General features: G+C 48.8%; 1 protein-coding gene across 3 annotated transcripts in view; it reads left to right on the top strand.

Moving 5' to 3' along the window:
- Positions 1 to 5,197: 5,197 nt before the first annotated feature.
- LOC113405319 (bifunctional UDP-N-acetylglucosamine 2-epimerase/N-acetylmannosamine kinase) overlaps positions 5,198 to 22,662 on the top strand; it is a 72,270-nt gene continuing 54,805 nt past the window's right edge. Inside the window, exon 1 of one of the 3 annotated variants that reach the window (XM_029914323.1) lies at positions 5,198 to 5,294. In XM_029914323.1, coding sequence (XP_029770183.1) covers positions 5,244 to 5,294 — 51 coding nt within the window. In that variant the 5' untranslated portion in view covers positions 5,198 to 5,243. Of the gene's footprint in view, positions 5,295 to 5,481; positions 5,501 to 22,190; positions 22,294 to 22,662 lie in introns of those variants that run through there. The other 2 variants (XM_026646418.1, XM_026646416.2) reach the window with 2 other exon arrangements.

Below are 22,662 nucleotides of genomic sequence, written 5' to 3'. Positions count from 1 at the left end.
ACTGGCTCTTCCTGGAAAAGCACCAGGCCTGACACGGTGGTGGAGCTGCTGGGCGGCTCAGCAAGACAGCGACGTGATGTGTAAAGCCTTTCACTTCTAGTCCTTCCATTTGGAATCCAGCTCATGTTGCCGGCGATCATCAGCTGGCTTTATGCTGGCCTATGTGAAACTAACTGGTGGACAAGGCCAACTGCCAGTGGACAGATGTCCACATCATAAATAAAAAGGGACCCCACAAATGGGTAGCCTTGTCTGCCGTCCCAACAAAGAAGGGACGAAGTGGATGAGTGAGGAGAAGGAACTTTCACCGTGATAGGTGGTGACCTCTGCGTCCAGGGATGTACACAGGTGGGATGGTGTGGGGAAGCTGGCCCTGGGTGCTCACACTGCACCATTTGCTGGCTAAATAGAAGGCTACATTCTCCAGGCCCACCCATCTAACACCATTCATGGGCAGTAAATATACACCACATGTGTCCCTTAAAGAGCAACACTGATATAACTATGGCATGTGTGAAGCGAAGGAAAGCCCAGCTATTACACTGAAAACAAGAAAAGACACAGAACAGACGCTGGGGCAGGTAGACATCACCTGCAGACACACAAATTTGCCTTGGGCCATTGAATTGTGCCTCCAACATTTGTCGGTACTTCTCTTTGTGTGCACATCAGGGGGCCCTGCATGTGTAAACAGGTATTAAAGTGTGCAATTCCCCAATCTGCATATACCAAGAGGAGGCTGGTGCAGAGACACACATGGCTGTGCCTGGTAAGTTTTGCAAAAGCATTTTTTTTATGCCTGTTCGAAACGCTGTTTGACTGTTTTTGTTCGATGTAAACCTGAGCGCACTGAGAAAGAGACTCAATCCATGGCCAGTGCCCTTTGAGTTTCCTTCCCTTGAGTTTTGCCTTTCTTGGATCTTTGCACAGTCATTCCTCTGACTCAAAGAACAGCAGGAGGCCTTCTCCAGGTGAGCTCAGGCTAATATGGCACTGCTCCAAGGATCAAGGGCTGGGTCGCTGGCAGACTTACAGGGCAGTGTACATTAAGCAAGCATTCAAGACAGATGAAATAACTTACATTGAGGCAGTAACTTCAGACTGATGTAAATCTCCTGTAGGAGACAAATCATTGGAATGGCTAGAACTGAAGTTCCCATTATGTCATATGAACTCTCAGTGACCTTTGGAGAATAAGAGTCTTAACTCTGAGCCAGGGTGGGAAAGTATGTTGGTAAATTAGAGAGAATGGGTTTGTTTGTTCCTGTAATGCTCTGCTGGAAAACCTGGGCTTCAGGAGTCCTGAAGTTACTAGACAGATTAAATCATCCTCATGGTTGAACCGTAAAGGACATTTTTTACCAAAACCCCACATTTTTTAATAGATTGTTTGTAATGAGTCTGGGTTCAAATGCAGCTCTAAGTCTATTACACACACAAAAAACTTTTTAAATTACATAAACGTCAAAATACACACATGTGCGTATGTATATGTGATGGGAGGGGAAAAAAACAGGGATCCTATACTTGTAGGTGGTGACCTCTAGGAGGGTTGCAGACAGGTGACAGGGGGTCATGAACCCCTTGCCCTTCCCATATTGCTAAATGGGAGGGCAATCCTGGCTAGATCCAGATAGAAAAGGGGGTTGTGGTATAGAATAAACTGAGAACCACTAAACCTCCCGCAAACATAGGTGCTGGAACTAGGGGTACTGGGGGTGCTGCCGCACCCCCTGGCAAGAAGTGGTTTCCATTATATCCAGGGTTTACAGTTTGATTCAGTGGCTCTCAGCACCCCCACTATACAAATTGTTCCAGCGCCCCTGCCTCCAAATCATCGTCCTACAAATCAAAAACTTTCTCTCTTTATGCCGAAGATCCTGGCTGCTAGGTGCAGTTTTACAATGGCTGTTCTACTCCCAGCCAAACTAGCTTTCGCTCATAGGTGAAAGAAGTCTTGGGGCCCCCATTGAAATAAAGGGGAGTTTTGCCATTGACTTCAATAGGGCCAGGATTTCACTGAGTGTCGGCAAGAGATCCCCATTGCCTGTTGGTTTGTTGTTGGTTTTTGAGGAACATATTTAAGGATGCTGAGCAAAGTACATTTTTAATGTACACAGTATATTATGGTCTGCCGTCTTAATCTACATAATTAGGTGTGGATTAGTAAGTACTATTCATATGGGATGAAATTCACTGGGCAGAGAGCCCATTCATGTGCACTTAAGCCCCTTTTTTGTGAGGGCTTTAGGATTTAAATGGTGCATTGTATGTAGTATTCATTGCACTACTGACCTTTTCATGATACGTATTTGTTCTTATAGTATGAATAATTGTGTCTGTGTTTTATTAAGACCATTAAAAACAAGTGAACAAAGTTAAAGTTTCTCTTTAGCACTTCTTATGAATCCAGATCCTTTGAGAGAAGGGAAACAGGGTTTGTGACATTGGAGCAGATCGCTCGACCAGTAAATCTGGGATCCTGCCTGGCCTGGTACATTGATACCTCAAAGGAAGAAGATTAAAAAATAATCAACAAGATCCCAACTCTCACTCAAGTGCATAGTGAGAGAAGGTGATTTCCTATTTATTAGCCTATGCCACAAGGGCTTGCCAAGATAACAGCTGGAAGGACACATGTCGTTCACATAAGTACAAGTTATTTCTTATTTGCCACAAGAAAGGAAATCGGTGTGCTCTGCACTACAGCAATGAAGATATCGAGATGATCAAATGGTTGAACGTTCCGCGACAGGAAATGGAACCAGGTTGTAAGGGGCCTAACCTGGGTTGCTCCAGTTGAAGACAAGTTGAGTGAGGCTAGGTTATGTTGGTATGAGCATATCCAGTGGAGACTGGAGGGTTCTATCAGTAGGATGGTTCTTGCAATGACTCAACAGAAGATGAGCAGGGGGGCACCAAAGACTTGGTGCATGGACTGGCTATCCAATGTGCACAACAGCCTGGCATATGAGCATGAGTTTTGGAAGAAGGCTATAAAAGTCACCAACGCTGACTGGGTCAGTGGCAAGAAAGAAGAAGACCTATATTGTAGCGTCTAGGAGCTGTAATCATGGACCTGTACTATGTGCTGTACAAACACAGAACAAAAAGTCCATGTGATTAATAGTCATAAAAATAACCCAGAGACAGAAGTAATAAAGCCCCAGCAAACTATTCCATTAGACTTGGACTGGCTCAAAAGGCCCTAGAACAGCCAATCCAATTCCAGTTCAAAGCTCTCTCTAGTCCACAACAATAATTACTGTTGCCTAATGGTCTCCTGTCAGCGCACAGATCCAAACCCTGGTCCTTTGCACAAAGCTCTGAGTAGCACAAATGGACCATAGCAAGGCATGGGATTGGGAATGAGTCTGAGCCCAGACTTATCAAAATGACTGTCAATCCACCCAGTCAAGAAGCATTAGAGCACATATAGCATCTCAGGGCTGTCCAGCTTAGAAGCTCTTAGCAAGAGGAAACAGCTCAGACAATGATACCAAAAATACCCTTTAGCATCCTGATCAATGGCAATTTGAGTTCCTTTTGATGATGGAAAGAGGAAGCAAGACTAGCGCCATGTGTTATGATCTCACAGTCCTGTCTGCTACTATGGGAGTTGGGAGCCAGGGTGCCTCTATCATTCTGAACATAGTGCCCTGTCTAGAGCAGCTCTAATCAGCAGTATGAAAACAGCGGTGGAGCTGAACTGCTAACAATGCTGGGCATGTCTCATAAACATTTCCCCCAGGTGCATGTGGTCAAAAACATCATGGATTTCCCTTCACAACTCCTTCAGCTTTTCCTGTCACACCCTGACCAATGAGCTGGTCTCTGCATTCATTGAAAACGTTTGCACAAATGCAAGATCACAGCTGCACACTCAGTTGCTGTAGCTTAGGGTGACCCTATGTCCCATTTTGGCCTGGACAGTCCCTTTTTTAAGCTCTGTCCCGGCTTTTTTGGCAAAAGTGGGCATTTGTCCCGTTTGCTCTTGCTGACTTGATCAGTTGGCAAGAGCAAATGGGACAACTGCCCACTTTTGTCAAAAAAAGTGGGGTGCAGTGTGGAGGGGGCGGCAGGGCTCCAGTGACAGCCTCTTGTGGGGGGCAGGCAGAGTTCCAGCCTTGCGTGGAGGGTTGGGGGCACAGGCCAGCCACGGGGCAGGCTTGGGCCAGCCCCTTCTGGTGTCCCCTTTTCTCTTTGGGAAATATGGTCACCCTATAGCTGTGTGCACACGGGGTAGCTGTGCATTCAAATGGCCAGTTAAACATCTAGATGTCCCTTTGCTGTGTCTGCAGTTGCCTGATTGGCGCATCCTGGTACTGGCTCTGAATGCACAAATGTGGTCGTGTACCTACACATGGCGTGTTGTCTGCAGACCCACACACACACATCCTCCATTTTTGAAAATGGGGCGTTTCAGATTGCATTGTCCTCTCCTGAGACAGCCTTGCCTCAAAGGGAGGCACTGTTGCCTAGTGGATAGTGCACTGGATTGGGACTTGGGAAACCTGGGTTCTGTTACTAAGCTACTGTGTGACCTTGGATCACTTGATGATTCCCTGTTCTGTTCATTCCCTCTGGGGCACCTGGCACTGGCCACTGTCAGAAGACAGGACTCTGGGCTAGATGGACCCTTGGTCTGACCCAGTAGGGCCATTTTTATGCTCTTATGTTGAGGGAGTCACTTCACCTCCCTGAGCCTCAGTTACCCATCTGTAAAATGGGGACAATGTCAAGTGCTTTGAGATCTATGGATAAAAAGTGCTCTGTAAGAACTAGGTGTTATTATGGTGTCCTGATGCCCAGCAGAGTATTGTTTTCTCTAGGTTTTTAGAAGATTAGAAGCATGTGTAACAACTGCTGAAGATTCAACATGCCCACGACAAGCATTGGCCCGGAAGTGGCAGACAGGGCTGAGAATGTACAAACCAGGCGTTCTCAGCCAGCCAGCTCTCCGGAAAAGGCAGCCTGGCATGAGCTGCTCCTTGGCAGCTGAAGAGGCTGCAGTGATTTCAGTGGAAAAGTAAAATCAGCCTGTTGTTTGTTCCCCCTCCCCAGAAGTGCAAGGGGGAAGAAGATCCAGCAGGAATCTGTGAATGACTCAGAGCCCCAGCCTGGCGGGCAGAGGGGCGGGGCTTCGGGTTCAGGATGGAATTCAGGTGGCAGCTGAAGGCGGAGAGCAACCAGCTGCTCTGCTCATTGAGTCGGGACGGGGGCACCGAGCCAAGCTCGCCAGGATGGGCTCGAACGTGCGTCCTCGCAGGCAGCAAGGCGTCGGAGGGCCGCATGTAAGTGAGAGTTCGCAGGAGCAGAGCGAGCCTGGAGGCGAAGGGGGATGGGATGGGCGGGGGGACCACAGGATAACTGAGCATCTGCTTTAAACGTGGCTTCTCTCGCTTGAATGGGCGGTGGAGCATCCTGCCTGTCTCAGCTATTGCGGGGAATCAAGGGCTGGCATCTGCATTTCTCCAATGGAGGCGGAACATGTATAAAGGTTTTGGGGGGGGGGGTTCTTTCCCCGTTTGCAGCCACCCTGGCAAGACACGAATGGAGCGGGCTTTGTCTTACTCACTTTCCTCTTCTCAGCCATGTGAGGCAGATCTATTTCCAAACAAAGGAGCAGTGGCCAGGAATATAGAGATATATATACTAAAGTAGTGAGATCGCTTTAAAAAAATGCAGGAATTTGGCTTGCTTGTTAAGTTATGCGGCTGCTTTATGACCCTGGTGTCTTTGCTTTCTTAACTGAGCAAATCTGACACAGGTCACTGGAGTAAATTAATCCCCAGGCTGCAGAAAGGGGAAGCTCTGCCTTGTGCTTTGTGCTGATTTGTGCCGGGTTGTTGTGGGGGTTGGTTTTTTTTTAATGAGTTTTATTATAATCTGTGGAAAGCAGGAGACCTGTGAAAGTCACCTGTTTTTGTCACAAGCCATTTCCACCCAGCAACAACAAAAAGTCGCAAGCCCGAAAAATTCCGAGTGTTGCTGTTGTGTCATCTGTCATTCAGGGAGATACATCTTACGAAAATGTTGTTAGGAAGTGAAAATATTAGGGGAGGAAGGATGGTCCTGTGCTTAAAACACAGGCCTGAGAGCTGGGAGAGCTGGATGAAATATCAGCCCTGCTGAATTAAATGAGGTTCCCATTGACTTCCATAGGGCCAGGATTCTCCCCCCCGGCTCCTATCAGACTTCATGTGTCACTGGCTCCTATCAGACTTCAGGTGTCACCTTGGACAAGTCACTTAGCTTTCTTGTGCCTCCGTTTCTTCATTTGTCATATGGTGACAGTGATTAGCTGCTGTGAGGTTCAAGGTAACTGGTTTGTAAAGCACATCAAAATCCTTGGAAGAAAGGCACTGTACATGTGCAGAGTAGTAGCCTTTTTATACAGCATCTATTTCCATCTGTTTTAGTCTATAGCCAGACGTTGGGACATCTGGCAACTTCCTAAAGCTGACATTTTATTTCTTTATCAAGTGATTCCCCCCGCCTCTGTACTCCTTGGGTGGAAAAGATTTCAGTTACGCTGCTCTGTTGGTAGCACTTGGAGTGTAGGAGACTCAGATTCCAAGCATGGTGTTAATAATAATAAATAGTAATTATGTTTGTTATGGCAGTGCCTGAGGCAGAATGGGGCCCCATTGTGCCAGGTGCTGTACAATAGTAGATGGTACCTGCCTGGAAAGTTTACAATCAAATTCAACCAGACGGCCCAGGTGGGGAAGGGATAGACAAATAGTGTAAGCTATATTAATTCCACAATTTTGGAGGGTGGGGGTTAGTTAGGAGGAGATCAGTTAAATGGGAAGGGAAGCGGGGTGAGGGGACAGAGGAGAGGAGAAGAAGGTAAGAGAGGCAGGAGTGAAGTCAAGCTGAGATGAAGAGACTGGGGGAAGGGGAAGGAGAGAGTTGGAGCAAACAGCCAGACAGCAGAGGGCAGAAATCTTTGGCTGTTCAAGACCCCAGGAGGCGTTGCTGTGCCTTCCCTGGGTTGGAGGTGCTAGCGCTGGCTCTGCTGCTGTAATACCCGGATACTGCTCTGTGCCACCGTGTGAACTGTACTGTCCTACTGAAACAGACACTGCTGTGCCCACGCTCAGCGTACTGAGGGTGACATTCCCTCCACCCATGTAGAGCCTCTGGGCCGGATCCTCAGCTGGTGTAAACTGGCATAGCTTCCCTGACATCGGTGGAGCTACACTGATTTTCACCAGCTGAGGATCTGACCCTAAGTATTCGGGATCTGTGCCGGGAGGTCAGGGAAGTGACATTCACACCCACACCTGCAACTCTGTCCTCCCAGAATCTGAATGTTCAAGCCTAGCCTCTGCTCCATTGCATTAAGAGCATTTTCAGCTCCTATAGTGTCTGGCAATAGCCTTGGGAATTTAAGCTAAGACAGCTAATTTGATTTAGGTGTTATACGTCAGCCTCTGGCTAGTGCTTGGAGCAATATTTAGGTCCTCAGGAGAGCTAGATCCATCCCTTTTCATTCGCAAGCAGCCAGGGCCGGCTCTAGGCACCAGCCAAACAAGCTGGTGCTTGGGGCGGCACATTTTTAGGGGCGGCATGGCCAGCGCCAGAATGCCGCCCCTAAAAATGTGCCGCGGGCGCCCTAGCTCACCTCCGCTGCTGCTGCCTGGGAGGGAGGGGAGATCCCGAGCGGCCGCGGTGCGCGAAACAGCCGTTTCGCACGCCGCTGCTCCCCCTCCCTCTCAGACTTGAGAGCCTGGGGGGAGGAGGCAGAGCTGGGGATTTGGGGAAGGGGCGGAGTTGAGGAGGGCCCGGGGGTGGGGTAATTAAAAAACGGGAGGGGTAGCGGCCAAAATTGTTTTTGCTTTGGGCGGCAAAAATCCTAGAGCCGGCCCTGCAAGCAGGACAACAAAAATACTTAGCATTTTAGGACTGGGGTAGGGAGGAGGCCCAGGAACTCCCAACCTTCCATGAGAAACAAATGCCCCGTATGACATGTGTTCTGACATAAACAAACCATGTGTCTATGGCCCAGGCTCCCACATCAGAGCCTGTACAGCTGTGGATTTCCACTATATTAACACTAGCCCACTGGAGGATCAGGGCTTATCGTAGGACATGTAGTAAGTCAGGTGGGGGCGTGTCTGCTAAATACCTTAAATTCTATTTAAGATCTAAACAAAAACCAATCTTCCTTTAAAAAACAAACAGAAAAGCCTGTTTAACTTGATACTGGCTTTGATGCAAAGGGCTTCAGCAGGGTATCTGTCATACAGGGCTTAATCTGTGCCAGGGCTGAGCCCGGCCCCTAGGGGCCTGGCAGTTCAGAGCCCCAGCCCCTCAGTCCTCAGAGCATACTTTATTTAACATAGAGTATTTCCCGCCAGAAGCATCACCAGCCTCTGTTGTTTTGTTGATATTGAGAAATGTATTACTATTGCTTCATGCTTTATGCTGCAGCTGGACCTAGATTCCTGCATGGCTGGCGCTGGCAGCATGCTCAAAAGATAACACCAAGGTCACTAGCACCAGAGAAGATAAGTACAATTCCACAGAAAAAAGCTCTAATGTCGATTTAAGGTCTGTGATGGCCTGTAGCGTTCCTATTGTTTTCAACATAAAATGAGATTTAATTTTTGAAAAAAAGGTTCATGACCTTCTATTTGTAAAAACTGAACTTCAATGGGAGTACGCACATGCTTAAGTGGTTTGCTGGATTGGGGTCCAAATAGATAAAGGGTAGGGAATGGGATACAACAAAAAGGATATTATTTATTAGGCACAGATCAAGAGCTGCAATCACGGACGTTATGCGGGTGCTGTACAAGCACAGAACAAAAGCAGTGAAATTGAACTGCTTCTTATTAATTCACATTGGAAATAACGTTTTCTTTTTAGTGTTCCTCTTATGTGAGAGAATAACTTTGAACTCAGTGGAACTATCACATCCATAAAGCTACTCATGTGCTTAAGTTTTTGCCAGATCAAGGTCTTAGGAGACAAATAGCTCTTTATAAAGCATATGGTGGTGTTTTTAATATGTTTTTGAGTTAATTTGTTTTTTAAAAGTCCGGCAGCATTTCCCCAAGTTCCCATAGAATCTGGGGCAGAAATTCCATACATCCTGCTCCATCTGAAATCAGTGGCACCAATGGATGGAAGATTAGGCGCATTGACTGCAGTCTTGATGCTTTTAAAAAAATAATCACACTTCTTTCTCCATTTTTGACATGCTGTGGTGGTAACCCAAGACCAAGGACCCTCGTGTTAGACTTCAGGGTGGGCAGCAGAGCACTTTAAACATATAATGTCGTTCATTTTGAGAGGCAGTGTGTATGATGTAGTGTAGTGTTCAAGATGACAGCAACTGAAAGAAAAATATTTCTGTTTTTCAGTTCTCTTTCCACATTTGACAGCACTCTGTACCATTAGTTTCACTGATTTTCCTGCGCTGTCAGTTTCCCCTGTTGTGTGACAGACCCTTACATACAGCAACGCCCTGTAACCCACTTTTTAAAAAAAACCTGACTACATTCCAACCTGTTCAGTATTGGCTGAAGCACTCCTGCAAGAGACAACCAGTTCAGCAAGAAGTGGAATTAATCACCTGTTTACAAGAGTAATGTCAAACCCTACTGCTGAGCTCAGAAAACAGAGCTGGGACAAATCCCCTGCTTGGATTTGATCTGTACACAAACCCAGCAATTCGCTCAGGTCCATATTCACACAAAAGTCATCTGAAAAAACAAGGCTTGATGATGGCCACTGCCATGAGGTGAAAGCCAATATGAAGTATGGTCCAGTTCCGCCCACAATCCCCTCACCTGCCCAGCCTGCTTCCTGCACCCCAACTCCTAGCACTCATCTTCCACCTACCCCCGTCCCTCACCTTAGCACGCATGTTCCCACCCGCTCCATTGCCGTAACCAGATTAATTTGCTTAGAGAGACGACGTAGATAGCATGCTATACTGGAACTTAAGAGTTCTATTCCCAGCTCTTCTGCCAGGTGACCTGGGGCAAATCACTTCACGTCATCTCTTCCCTCCACCTTTTGTCTGTCTTGTGTATTTAGACTGTAATCTTTTCAGGGCGTAGACTATCTCTCTCTGTGTACAGCCCCTAGCACAATGGGGCTATGAACCCAGTTAGGGCCTCTGGGTGCTACTAGAAGCCCCGATTCAGGAAAATACACAAGTATATGCTTACATCTATCTCTGTTCAGCAAAGCACATGCTTAATTTTAATGCTTTGCTGAATAGAGATGGATGTAAGCATATGCTTAAGTGCTTTGTTGAATAAGAATGACATCCTAAACTGCCAGAATACCAATAATAATTCTCTTCGCTGATAGATACTGAGGTCTGATATTTGGAATTTGGTAAAGATGATTATCCCACCCCTACTGCATGGACAAGGTCTTGTTGGGTATTTTTGCAGGAGGGCAATCTTAGTGCCAGAGTCCAGGCTACATTATGGATTTTGGGCAATGTTTTAGGTTGTAATCATGTCAGTTTCTCAGAATTTAGTTGTATTAGCATAGAGCTCTTATTTGGCTTTTGTCCACTGCATATATGCTTTGAGTAAGGACAAGTAGCTCCATTCCTTCCTGTGTGGCTGCAACTAAAGATTTATTTTGCGTATGTTTATTTTCTATGCTGTGTAAATCTTGTTTGAACAATGAAACAAGCAGGAAGTTTTGCTAAGTCAACTGCAGGGTGATGTTCTTGTAGGAGTATACCCTGGTTTGTTAGCCAGGCTTACGTTAGCTGTACCATTCAGGACTGAGCCAGGGTTGTGGATTTTGACTCCTATGTTTACCAAGTTTATTGAAGCTAATGAAAATGGAGGCTCTAAGAATATTGGTGTGGGTCAGGCAGAGTGCAGGCAGGTGCTGTACATCCTTCCTCACAGAGCAGTAGGGTGACCAGATGTCCCGATTTTATAGGGACAGTCCCGATATTTGGGTCTTTTTCTTATATAGGTTCCTATTACCCCCCACCCCCGTCCCGATTTTTCACACTTGTTGTCTGGTCACCCTACAGAGCAGTGCTAATTCACCTCAATAAGTGCAACACACTGGCAGTGCGGCTCTACAACACCTCTTGAGCAGATTGCCAGTTCTGTCCAGGTGGGTTTTTGACGTGCACAAATGAGGACAGGACAAGATAAGACCATCAAATCCATCTTAATTTGTAACCAAATGAGCCAAAGGTTCAGAGCTACATGCCTTGAGTGCAGGGGACTGGACTAGATGACCTATTGAGGTCCCTTCTAGTCCTACACTTCTGTGATTATGGGCCTGATCCACAGCGCAATGGGAGCCTGTTAGCTTCAATGGACTTTGGATCAGGTCTCTATCTCACTCTTCCACCCATGTTAACCCCCACAATGGGGGTTGCTTTTTCTTTATGTCCGAATCAAGATGGCACTCTACAGAGTCAGTAAACGCACCTGGCTTCCTTGGATTGTACTTCTGAAATTTTTGATGCTTGACTCAATTTAAAAATTATATTTGATTTATCAAACACTAACACACACTATTTTAATAAAATTCCAAAAACATCTGATTTTAAAAAAAACATCATGGCCAGATTCTAAAGGAACTGGTGTGATTTGTGAGTTAATGTTTGAATCCAGACTCTCCCTTCTATCTGGGACTTTGATACATCCTGAGACTTTCACTACTGTTTATGCTCTTGTGAGTAAGGGAAGGCGCACACAAAGGGCTCAAGACTAGATCTGAACAAAACTTTTTTCAGTGGAAAATGCAGGTTCAGGTTGACTAAAATGTTTTGTGAATTCATGATGATTTTGGCATATTGTTTTGGTTTAAAAAATGATAATATCTTGGGGAGGGGGGAAATCAATGTTTTTGTTTCAACATTACTAAAACAAAACACTTGAATTTTTCCGTTGGAAGCAACTTTTCATTTTGAAATTTCTTTTGATTTTATTTTAAAAAATTAAAAATACATCAATGCTCAAAATTGAAACACGATTCCCTATTAATATATTTTTTTAATTTTCAAAATTTTTGATCAAAGGAAACGTTTTGGGTTGTCCTGAACCAAAAAATCTTATTCCCACAGCGCTAGTCTATACTTTCCTCCTGTTGGCACTGAATACGCCTAGTGCTTAACTTCACTTGTGCCCATGCCTTCCTTGTACTGGAATACAACCCTGTGCAAGGAGTTACAGGATCGATTCTACACTGACGGTAAAAAGGAATAACCCCCAACATCTCCTTTCTACGTGGTGAAGTAAGGCACAAATGGACTTGCATTATCCTTCCCTTCCCTTTCCTCTGAAGCATCACGTATAATCTACTACCAGAGAGGGAATACTGGATGTGACAGACCATTGCTCTGTTCGGATATGGATAGTTCCTTTGTCATAAACAATTGCTCAATGTTTACCTGGCAGTTTTAACTAGGAAAGAAACCGAAAAATGTATTACAAGAGATCACTTCCCTCCCCACCCCCCATTGCATGTGCTTGCTCTAATATTTTTCTTTTGTGTTTATAACAAGTAGTACTTGTTGCTTGGTACGTTATAGTAAATTCACACAGAGTACATTCATTACAGCGGTAATTCACAGTGACTGTACCCGAGGGACAAGACTTTCAAAAGTGACTAGTGATTTGGCCGCCCAACTTTAGATACCTTGCAGGGGCCTGATTCTTAGACAGTGCTGAGCAGCTGTCCTTTAAAGTTCAGGTGATTTAAGTTGGGCACAGCATAAATGAGGCAGCCAAACATTGCTGGTTGCTTTTAAAAATCTTGGCCTGAATTTTCACATCCCAGTAGTTAGTTAGTTCTCAGTTTCAGTATAAATACACTTAATGCAAATGAAGAGTTAGTTATACAAAGGAACGTGAAGTAGCTCCATCTTAGATGCAGTACATGCTGACAACTGGCTAGTCCTATGCTCTTTACTCAGGCAAAACTCTCAGCGCCCCATAGCGTAAATGAAATATATGTTCAAATCACTTTTATAATATTGTATTTGGCTAGTACAATGGTCTCCATAGCCATTAATTATTACTGATAATACTGTAACTGACCTTATTGCAGGTCAGTTGTGGTACCCCCCTAGATGTCTGGTAGCATGCTGAGCTCACCATGCGCTCTGAGGCACGAGAGTTGTCTATTTTTTTGGGACGTATTCCTGAAGGTTTCATCACAGGACATAATCTTTAGTTACATATTAATCTTTAATTCCTGGAGATTCCATGACAATCCTAGAGGGACGGCAACCCTATGAAGCACCTGCCATTGTAGGTACTCCAACCGCTAGGCCTTTCAGACTCTGGCCCTCAGTGGGTGCCCATACTCACTTCCCAGAAGCCAATGTTTAACAAAGGAGGCTTTTCTAGGGCTGCTGGAAATAAATACTGCAACTTCCCCAGGCACCACTGCTTTGGGTTACGAACAACAAATGATACAACCCATAACAGGCCCCAGCCCAGCCCCTAAGAGCACTCCAGTCCAGTCGGATGAAGGTGGGGGTCTGCAAGCCCCGTGCGAGGGATGCTCAATCCAGGCCACCCCTTGCCTTGGAGGCAATCATGCATCAACCTGCAGCTCCCCTGGACAGAATCCAGTCCTTTTATCCCACATCGGTAGCCTCATTCGGGCCCATTCACACAGCTCTCTATTTGTAGGCTACTAGGTTATCCACCAGCTGCAGCTACCAGGGGCCCCCTTGCCAGCAAAGGGCTGCATCCCAGGTTGGTTCTCAGCCCTTCGGTCCCAGCTCCTAAACTGCCTGGCTTTGTCACTGCTGCTCCCGCTCCCTCTGGTGCCAAATCCCCCTAACTTCCCTTTCCCAGACTGGAGCAATTATGGAGCCCTCTGCTAACTGGATGATGCCTGGGGGGGTTAGTGCAGTACCCAGTAAGGAGCCAACCGTGTTTCATTCACAAAGAGGTAGCTGAATGTAGGTTAAGTAGAACAAGTGTAACTTTATTATGCCCTGTGATGCGATTTGCCACCTCTGAGGCTACGTCTTCACTACAGGCGGGGGTCGATTTAAGATACGCAAATTCAGCTACGCGAATAGCGTAGCTGAATTCGACGTATCGCAGCCGACTTACCCCGCTGTGAGGACAGCGGCAAAATCGACCTCCGCGGCTTCCTGTCGACGGCTCTTACTCCCATCTTCGCTGGTGGAGTAAGAGCGTCGATTCGGGGATCGATTGTCGCGTCCTGACGGGACGCGATAAATCGATCCCCGAGAGGTCGATTTCTACCCGCCGATTCAGGCGGGTAGTGTAGTAGACCTGCCCTGAGATACAAACCAATAGGACATCTGAGCTGGGACAGCTGGCCATGTGCACTGAGCACCCATTCAGAAGTCCCAGGACGGCTACCTCAAACAGGATGATCCCAGGACAACCTGGACAGGTGGCTGTCCACCTGTGGACTGTCCTGTCCATGTGGCTGAGTTGCTGCCAGCCTAATTCCCCAGGTTCCCTGTTCCACTGGTGTCCTGTCAATAACAGTCCCTCCAGGAAACACTGGCCCTCTTGACCCCAGTTCCACAGATCATGATATAAGCAGGTTCGTTACGATACTTTTCATGTCATTTTCTGCTATGGCTTGTATTAACAAGGTCAGAGAGAGAGAGAGAGTGTGTGTATTCACTGAGAAAAAAATTGTGGCTAGGAAAGCTAGCATTAGATGACAGGAGCACCCTCCAGTGCCTTTTATGAGTAACATGACAGTGTTTTAGGATGTTAAACTTATTGAATGATGCAAAAATACTGTAGTTGTGTTGGCTCTGCCACGTGCCGATTGTATTATTTTCAGACTACCTTGGTAAACCTCTTGATTCTTTCTCTCATATACTTTCCGCTGCACTACAGGTCATGGATACTGGACCTGCAGTAAATTAAACAGAGGATTGCCTACTTTGTAATACCAAAACCCCTCTGAGCGACTGGGGGATGCAAATCAAGAACTGGAGAGAAATGTTTTGTAAATAAGGTCCCCACCTCCTGCACTCTCCTATTCCTTGTCCAGAATCTGTCCCTCTTCCCACAACCTCACACTGGGGCTGCAAGAGTTACTACAGCTTTGCATAGGTACAAGAGGGGGAGGAAAAGTCCAACTGTCCTATGTCATCCCTGAGGCCTCAATCTGTCAGGGAGCCCTGTGATGGCCCCACTGCAGTCAGTTGGGCTCTGCATGGGCACAGGGGTCCATCTTCACAGAGATCATTACAGATTTGGAGTGACCAAGGCAGGGTAGAGAGTGTTGCCTCTGTCACTGCCTAATCTTCAGTGGTAATAGCAGGGTCAGCAGGGGCCTGCTCTCAAATGCTGCAGAGATGTGGCGAGAGCTCCCTCAGACTTTGAAGTAGGAGAGGATGCCTTGGTCCACATACCTGATGGGGGGGGGAGGGGGAGAGCGGCAAAGCAAGAGGGCAAGTGTTCATCCTTATAGGATTCTTTCTTCTTTCTGTTTTAGTATAGATTGAACTGTGGGCTGCTGGAAACATCATTATCGTATAATACCTCTGTAGACAGTCAATTAAAAGGCTAAGGATTCTGCATAAATAAAGCCCTGCAAGTCCGCAGATATCCACGGACCGTTTTTGCGGCGTGCGGCTCGGATGCAGATACAAATGTTATATCCACGCAGGGCTCTGTGCATAAAGGATCATTAATCGCCAACACACTTTCAATCCAAATTTGCATTTCTTGTGCAGCCATGAGAAACGTTCAAAATATATCTTTAAAAAAAAGGCTAATTAACTCTGAAAGATCATTCAGACTTTTCATTCCAGTGAATGCATTTTCACATACTATTAAAGAAATCATATCAGGGACCTAAGAAATGTGCAAAGGACACAGTGCACTAATCTATAGTGACATTTTTAAACACGCATAGAGTTTTAAATAATGTGCACAATATACATAAGTATTCACTGATGTGCAGAAAATTATGAAAACAGCTTAAGTCTGCCAGGAATTCAGTCCAGGGTCCCTCCCGGCTGCTGCTTCTACCTCCGATCAGCATTTCAAGTTACAATCTCATGGTTGTAATGGTAATCTGAGAAGAGGGCATACTGCAATTATGTATAAGTCACTGGCGCTTTGAGAGGCCATGACTCACTGTTGCAGCACAACCCATTTTGGGGACTTACTGTATGTCATACAACATTCTTTTGCTTTCCTCAAAACTCAGTGAAGTGAGACACTGGAATCTTTCTGAAGACAAACCCTGCAGTCGTTATTCAAGACTGACTCAGGCAAAACTCCCCTTCAGGTAAATAAAGATTGTAACTAAATAAACACTTAATATTTGTCCCGTTAAAGCCTTTATGTTCACAACTGCTAAAAAGTGCACCTGAGAAAGGGTAGGTTTCAGAAGGGTAGCCGTGTTAGTCACTACAAAAAATAATTTTCCCTCTGTTGATACTCACACCTTCTTGTCAACATGGGCCACATCTACCATGATTGAATTGGCCTCGTTAGCACTGACCCCCCCCCCCCTCGGTAAGGCAACTCACATCTTTTCATGTGCTGTATATTTATACCTGCCTACTGTATCTTCCACTCCATGCAGCTGATGAAGTGGGTTATAGCCCACAAAAGCTTATGCCCAAATAAATTTGTTAGTCTCTAAGGTGCCACAAGAACTCGTTGTTGTTGTTGGTTTTTTGAGAAAGGGTATGCTCTTTCCCTCAAAGAAAAGATAAGAATGCGCCGGTCCACATGCTCTCCCTTTACACATGCATCTACCCTTTTCTAGACACATCAAGCAGCAGGCGCAGAAATTAGTGCTAATATGCTTGTGATGGAAAGAGACAAAAGTGGAGGGGCACAGAGCCTCCCCACTTGCTATACTGATGTGTGTTCGTCACTGCAATTTCGCTTGAGAAAATCCCCCAGAATGCAAGTACCTGATGCCCACATGCTAGACAGGATTGATATTTCGTTAGGACCAGATAATTTGCCACAGCAAAGCAGACTCTTGGCTCACCTATCAAGTGCAGTAGCCAGCCTTTGGTAAAGGCCAATACGTGATCCATCAAAGGAAGATTCATAATCATAAATACTAATCCTAGCCTACCACACATTCTTTATACATGCAACACAGCAGCAGAAAGATTTTCATGGGGGTTGTCCCCAAAGCAGAATTTTGCAGGACATCGATTATCATTGTTTTAATTACAGTTCCTGCCTAAATACTCAAACCAAGACCCCATTTTGCTAGGAACTCTACAAACACAGAAGAGACAGTCCCTGCCCCAACTAGTTTATAACTCAAGAAGACAAGACCACGGCAGGAAGTATTATCTCCAGTTTACAAATGAGTAATTGAGGCACAGCGAGATTAACCACCTGATTCTGCAGTTTTCTTGATTGGGCAGTGTCAAAGTCAGATTCAGGACTCACAATTTGTCAGACCACTCTGTTTATTAGCAAAGCGCTCTGCTAATACACCCAGATAATGTGAGCACCATGCAAGACTCAAACTATCTTATTTATACAGATAAAAGGGCGCGAACTTAACAAGATAACAAAAGGAAGCAGAACTGATAAGTTTACTTGGGGCTAGATATACATATCTTATTTCCTTACTAACTATTACCGATCTCCTGTTAATGTCCCACCATTAGCTAAGTGGACCCGTTGTTTCATACCTTAATGTTTCTCTTCCTGACAACTAATAATTTCATTCCTTATTCCTGCTTAAAGGAACATACAGCATTTCTTTAATCCATTCTATTTTTACAATATAATTTATTCTACTTTCACAGCAGTTAAGTCCCTTTTAAGTCAATCACATTTAAACATGTGCTTAAGTGTTTTCCTAAATTGGTGCCCAAAGTTACACAGAAGTTTGTGGCAGAACTAGAAATTGAACCCAGATTTCTTGAGTTCCAGTCCAGTGCCTTAATCAAAAGATGCTCAGCTCAAGCTTCTCTCCAGAGTGACTATTGCTCCTTCACTCACTCCTAATTCTGGGACCTTCTTTCATGCGGTGCCTTATGTTTAGGGCAGCCTCCCAGTTTATTTGTCAAACAGCCTCCCTCTTCTCCTCCAAGAAACTCTTAGGGTATGTCTACAGCGCAATAAAAAACCTGTGGCCCCAAAGCTGAGCCTGGATCAATTGACTTGGGCTCAAGAAGCTTGGGCTGCAGGGCTAAAAATTGCAGTGTGGACATTGGGGTGACCAGGTGTCCGGTTTTCGACTGGAACACCTGGTCGAAAAGGGATCCTGACGGCTCCAGTCCGCACCACTGACCGGGCCGTTGACTGTCCGGTTGGCTGCGCTGCGCAACAGGACTGGCAGGCTCCCTGCTAGCCCCCGCACCATGAGGCTCCCGGGAAGCAGCTGGCATGTCCCCCTCCAGCTTCTATGCGGAGGGGCAGCCAGGAGGCTCCACACGCTGCCCCTCCCACCCTCCAAACCCTTCGATCCCCTGCCCGGAGCACCCTCCTGCACCCCGAAACCCTCATCCCTCAGCCCCACCCCTGATTCCCCTTCTACCCTCAAAACCCCTCGATCCCAGCCCGGAGCACCCCCTGCACCCCAAACCCCTCATCCCCAGCCCCACCCCAGAGCCTGCACCCCCAACTGGAGCCTCACCCCCCCCGCACCCTAACTCCCTGCCCCAGCCCAGAGCCCCCTCCCGCACTCCAAACCCCTCAGCCCCAGCCCTGAGCCCCCTCCTGTGCCCCAAATTCCTCATCCCCAGCCCCACATCAGAGCCTGCACCCCCAGCCAGAGCCCCCGCACGCCAACCCCTTACCACAACCCCCTGCCCCAGCCCAGAGCCCCCTCCCGCACCCTGAACCCCTCATTTCTGTCCCCATCCCGGAGCTCGTACTCCCAGCCCTCACCCCCTCTAGCCCCCTGAGCCAGCCCGGTGAAAATGAGCGAGTGAGTGAGGGTGGGGAGAGCGAGTGACAGAGGGAGGGGGGATGGAGTGAGCAGGGGCAGGACCTCAGAAGGGGCGGGGCCTGGCCTGGGCAGGGCCTCAGAGGAGGGCGGAGCAAGGGTTTTCAGTTTTGTGCAAGTAGAAAGTTGGCAACCCAAGTGGACATTCAGGCTTGGGCTAGAGCAGGGGTGGGCAAACTACAGCCCGCGGGCCAGATCCGGCCCCTCAGGGTTTTGGATCCGGCCTGCGGATTTGCCACCCCTGTGGTGCCGTGGGCCCTGTGCTGCTCCGGGAAGCGGCCGGCACCACGTCCCTGCGGCCCCTGGGGGAGGGGAGGCAGAGATCTCTGTGCACTGCTCCTGTGGGTTCCTCCCCCGAAGCTCCCATTGGCTGGGAACGGGGAACTGTGGCCAATGGGAGCTTTGGGGGAGGTACCCACAGGCGCGCAGAGCCCTCTGCCCTGAGCCCCCTCATACATCCCACACCCCTCCTGTGCCCCAACCCCTTGCCCTGAGCCCCTTCCTACACACTGCACTCCCTCCCGCACCCCAACCCCCTGCCCCAGCCCTACATTCATGGCCCAGCAAGCAATTTCCCCACCCCAGTGTGGCCCTTGGGCCAAAAAGTTTGCCCACCCCTGGGCTAGAGCATCTGCGCTGCAATTTTTTCGTGCCGCAGCCCGAGACCCAGTCAGCTGACTGGGGCCAGCCATGGCCGTGCCACAGGTCTTTTATTGCAGTGTAGACATACCCTTAAAGTCCAAGCAGTTTTCATGAAGCATTCTTGCTATGCTGAGTATGTCCCCGTGTGTATCGAGCTGTATTCTACCAGCTAGTTATCCAACTTGTAAACTGACAACTATCTGGGGCATTATTCATTCTGTACATTTTGCAGGCTTACTAGCAATGTGAATCTAGTACAAGGTATTCATAATTATTATGAACAGCCCTCCAGCTCCTACCTCCATGGAGATCTTTAAATTAATGCAGTTTCTGTTATCCTACATCACAGAGGTAGAGAGATACAGTAACACCTCAGAGTTACGGACACCTCCGGAATGGAGGCTGTTCATAATTCTGAAATGTTCATAACTCTGAACAAAACGTTATGGTTGTTCTTTCAAACGTTTACAACTGAACATTGACTTAATACAGCTTTGAAACTGTAATATGCAAAAGAAAAACGCTGCTTTTAGCCATCTTAATTTAAATGAAACAAGCACAGAAACAGTTCCCTTAGCTTGTCAAATCTTTTTTTAAGCTTTCCTTTTTTTAGTAGTTTATGTTTAACACAATACTGTACTGTATTTGGTGTGTTTTTGTTTTTGTTTCTTTTGGGTCTCTGCTGCCGCCTGCTTGCATACTTCTGTTTCCAAACGAGGTGTGTGGTTGACCGGTCAGTTCATAACTCTGGTGTTCATAACTCTGAGGTTCTACTATAGATGCTTCTGATACTAAGAAACATATGTACACTATTATTACAAGCATTGGTACAATTTAGGATCCTTATCCTGCAATTTAATCCACTCAAGCAGACCCTTCCAAAGGGCCCAGCCAGGGCCGTCCTTAGGCATATGCAGCTGCGTAGGGCACCATGAAATTTTGGACACCAAACTGCCCCAAATTTCATGGTGCCCTAGGCAGCTGTGTGCTGCATACGCAGCAGCACCAGCCCCGGCGACCAGCCCTATCACCCGGCCGGCCTCCCCACAGGCTGCTCCCACTGCAAGGAGCAAGGCCATCCCTATGGGGGTTGTGGGGCCCCACCTCTTACCCTTCCCCCCTGCTCCGCCCCCATTCCACCTCTTCCCCAAGTGACCCCGCACTCACCGGCAGCAGCGGGAAGCGGAGCAACCCGGCCCCAACCTGCTCCACTCTGCCAGCTCCCAGCTGCGTTGCTCCGCTTCCCGCCGCTGGTGAGTGCGGGGAGATTGGGGAAAGGATCGCTCCCCCACACCGGCACGGGAAGCAGAGCAACGTGGCCCCAGCCTGCTCCGCTTCCCTTGCCCCGGCCCCAGCCGTGTCGCTGGGGGTGGGGGTTAGGGAAAGGTTCCCCCTGGACTCACTGGCGGTGGGAAGTGGAGTGCCGTGGCTGGGAGCTGGCAGAATAGAGCGGGCTGGGGCTGGGCTGCTCCGCTTCCCGCCGCTGCCGGTGAATGCGGGGCGGGATACCTTCCCCCAAGACCTCTCCCCCGAGTGACACGGCTGGGGCGAGGGAAGCAGAGCAGGCTGCTCCCAGCCCCCCGCTAATCCCCCGGGCCACTCTGGGCCTGTGGGGCCTCCAAAAGTGCCCCCCACAGCTCCTGCCTCCCAGACTCTGGTGGGGGGGAGGCCTGGGGCTGCTTAGGGCATCCAAATGGCTAGGGATGGCCCTGGGCCCAGCCCTGTGGATCTAATTGCAGGATTGGGGCCGGGTTGTGCTGCAATGTGGTACAAGCTCATTTCCACCAGGCAGTGGAGAAGGGACTGTAGTGACATGTGTGCATGGGCCATACCCAGGCCTTGGCTTGGTGACTGAGGGTCCTATCTGCACGCCACAAGAGAACGGCCACGTCCTGGGTGACAGGGAGCGTATTGCAGTGGGGGCCTCCTATGACATCAGTGCAGATGGACCCACTCACAGCAACCTTGTGGGCACCAAGGGTTCAAAAATCCTGAGAACCCTGTGATTTTAAACTCAGGACAGCTTGGGCTCTTTCTGGCCTCTGGCCTCACAGCCTCCCCCTGGGAGCCACGTTTTCAAGCTTCTCTCCACAGCGGCGAAGGCTAGAAGCTCCTTTTTAAACTGGGGGCCAGGATTCCCCTGTGAACACAGGACGCCTGGGGTTGGGGCTCTCGGAGGAACAGCGGGGCGAGGGCTGCCCGCCCTGCCAGGGTCCCGTCCAGAGGGCAGGGCCTGGGCAGCTGGGCCCCAGGGCTTCAGCGAGGGCATGGGGGGGGGGATCACTGCCTGCCCCTCCCCAGCCAGAGACATGGGGGGGAAGAGCTAGCTTGTGTGTGGAGGGGGGGCTGTGCTCCCCCTGTGAGAGGGAAGTGGGTGAAGGTGGGGGCCCTGTGAGAAGTGTCCCTACCCCTCCCAGCATGTGTGAGGCTGGAGGGGGGGGGGAGGAGCTATGAAGGGTGCCCCTCCCCCATGCTGGGGGCTGTGAGGGGAAAGGCCGCGCGCCCAGGGCTTGTGGGCGGGGCTAAGCTCTCCCATGCTGGGGGCTGTGAGGGGAAAGGCCGCGCGCCCAGGGCTTGTGGGCGGGACTAAGCTCCCCCATGCTGGGGGCTGTGAGGGGAGGGGCTCTCTGACGAGCCGTCTCCCCCCCCCAAGCAAGCCCGGCGGGTCGATGACGCGCGGCTCGCGGCCTGAACGTGCCGAGCGCATCTATCGCGGCCGAGCCGGGCGCCGGGAGCGGGGTCGGAGCGGAGGTGAGGCGAGGCGAGGCGCGAGCGCGGGCGGGCGGGGAGTGTCCGGGCTCGTTCCCGCCCGCGCTGCGGGGCTCTGGCGCCATCGCAGCCGGGGGCAGGGCCTGTCCCCCGCCGGGAGATAGCCCCTCCCCTGCCACGGCGCGTCACGTCACAGCCCCGGGCGGGGGCGGGGAGAGACCCCCATACACGGCGGAGGGAGGGGTCCCAGCCCCTGCTGGGGGGTTATAAAGCGAATGACACCCCCCCCCACACCCCCCCAACACGCGGAGGACTTGGCCCCGGCTCTCAGTGTGGGGGGGGGGTAAAGAGAATGCCCCCCCCCCCCACACAGGATAGGGGGAGGGGACTCAGCCCCTGCTCTCAGTGTGT

Source organism: Terrapene carolina, unplaced genomic scaffold, assembly GCF_002925995.2.
Source record: "Terrapene carolina triunguis isolate 2854851 unplaced genomic scaffold, T_m_triunguis-2.0 Scaffold35022, whole genome shotgun sequence".
NCBI classification, from domain to species: domain Eukaryota; kingdom Metazoa; phylum Chordata; order Testudines; family Emydidae; genus Terrapene; species Terrapene triunguis.
This window is presented reverse-complemented; position numbering and strand designations above follow the sequence as displayed.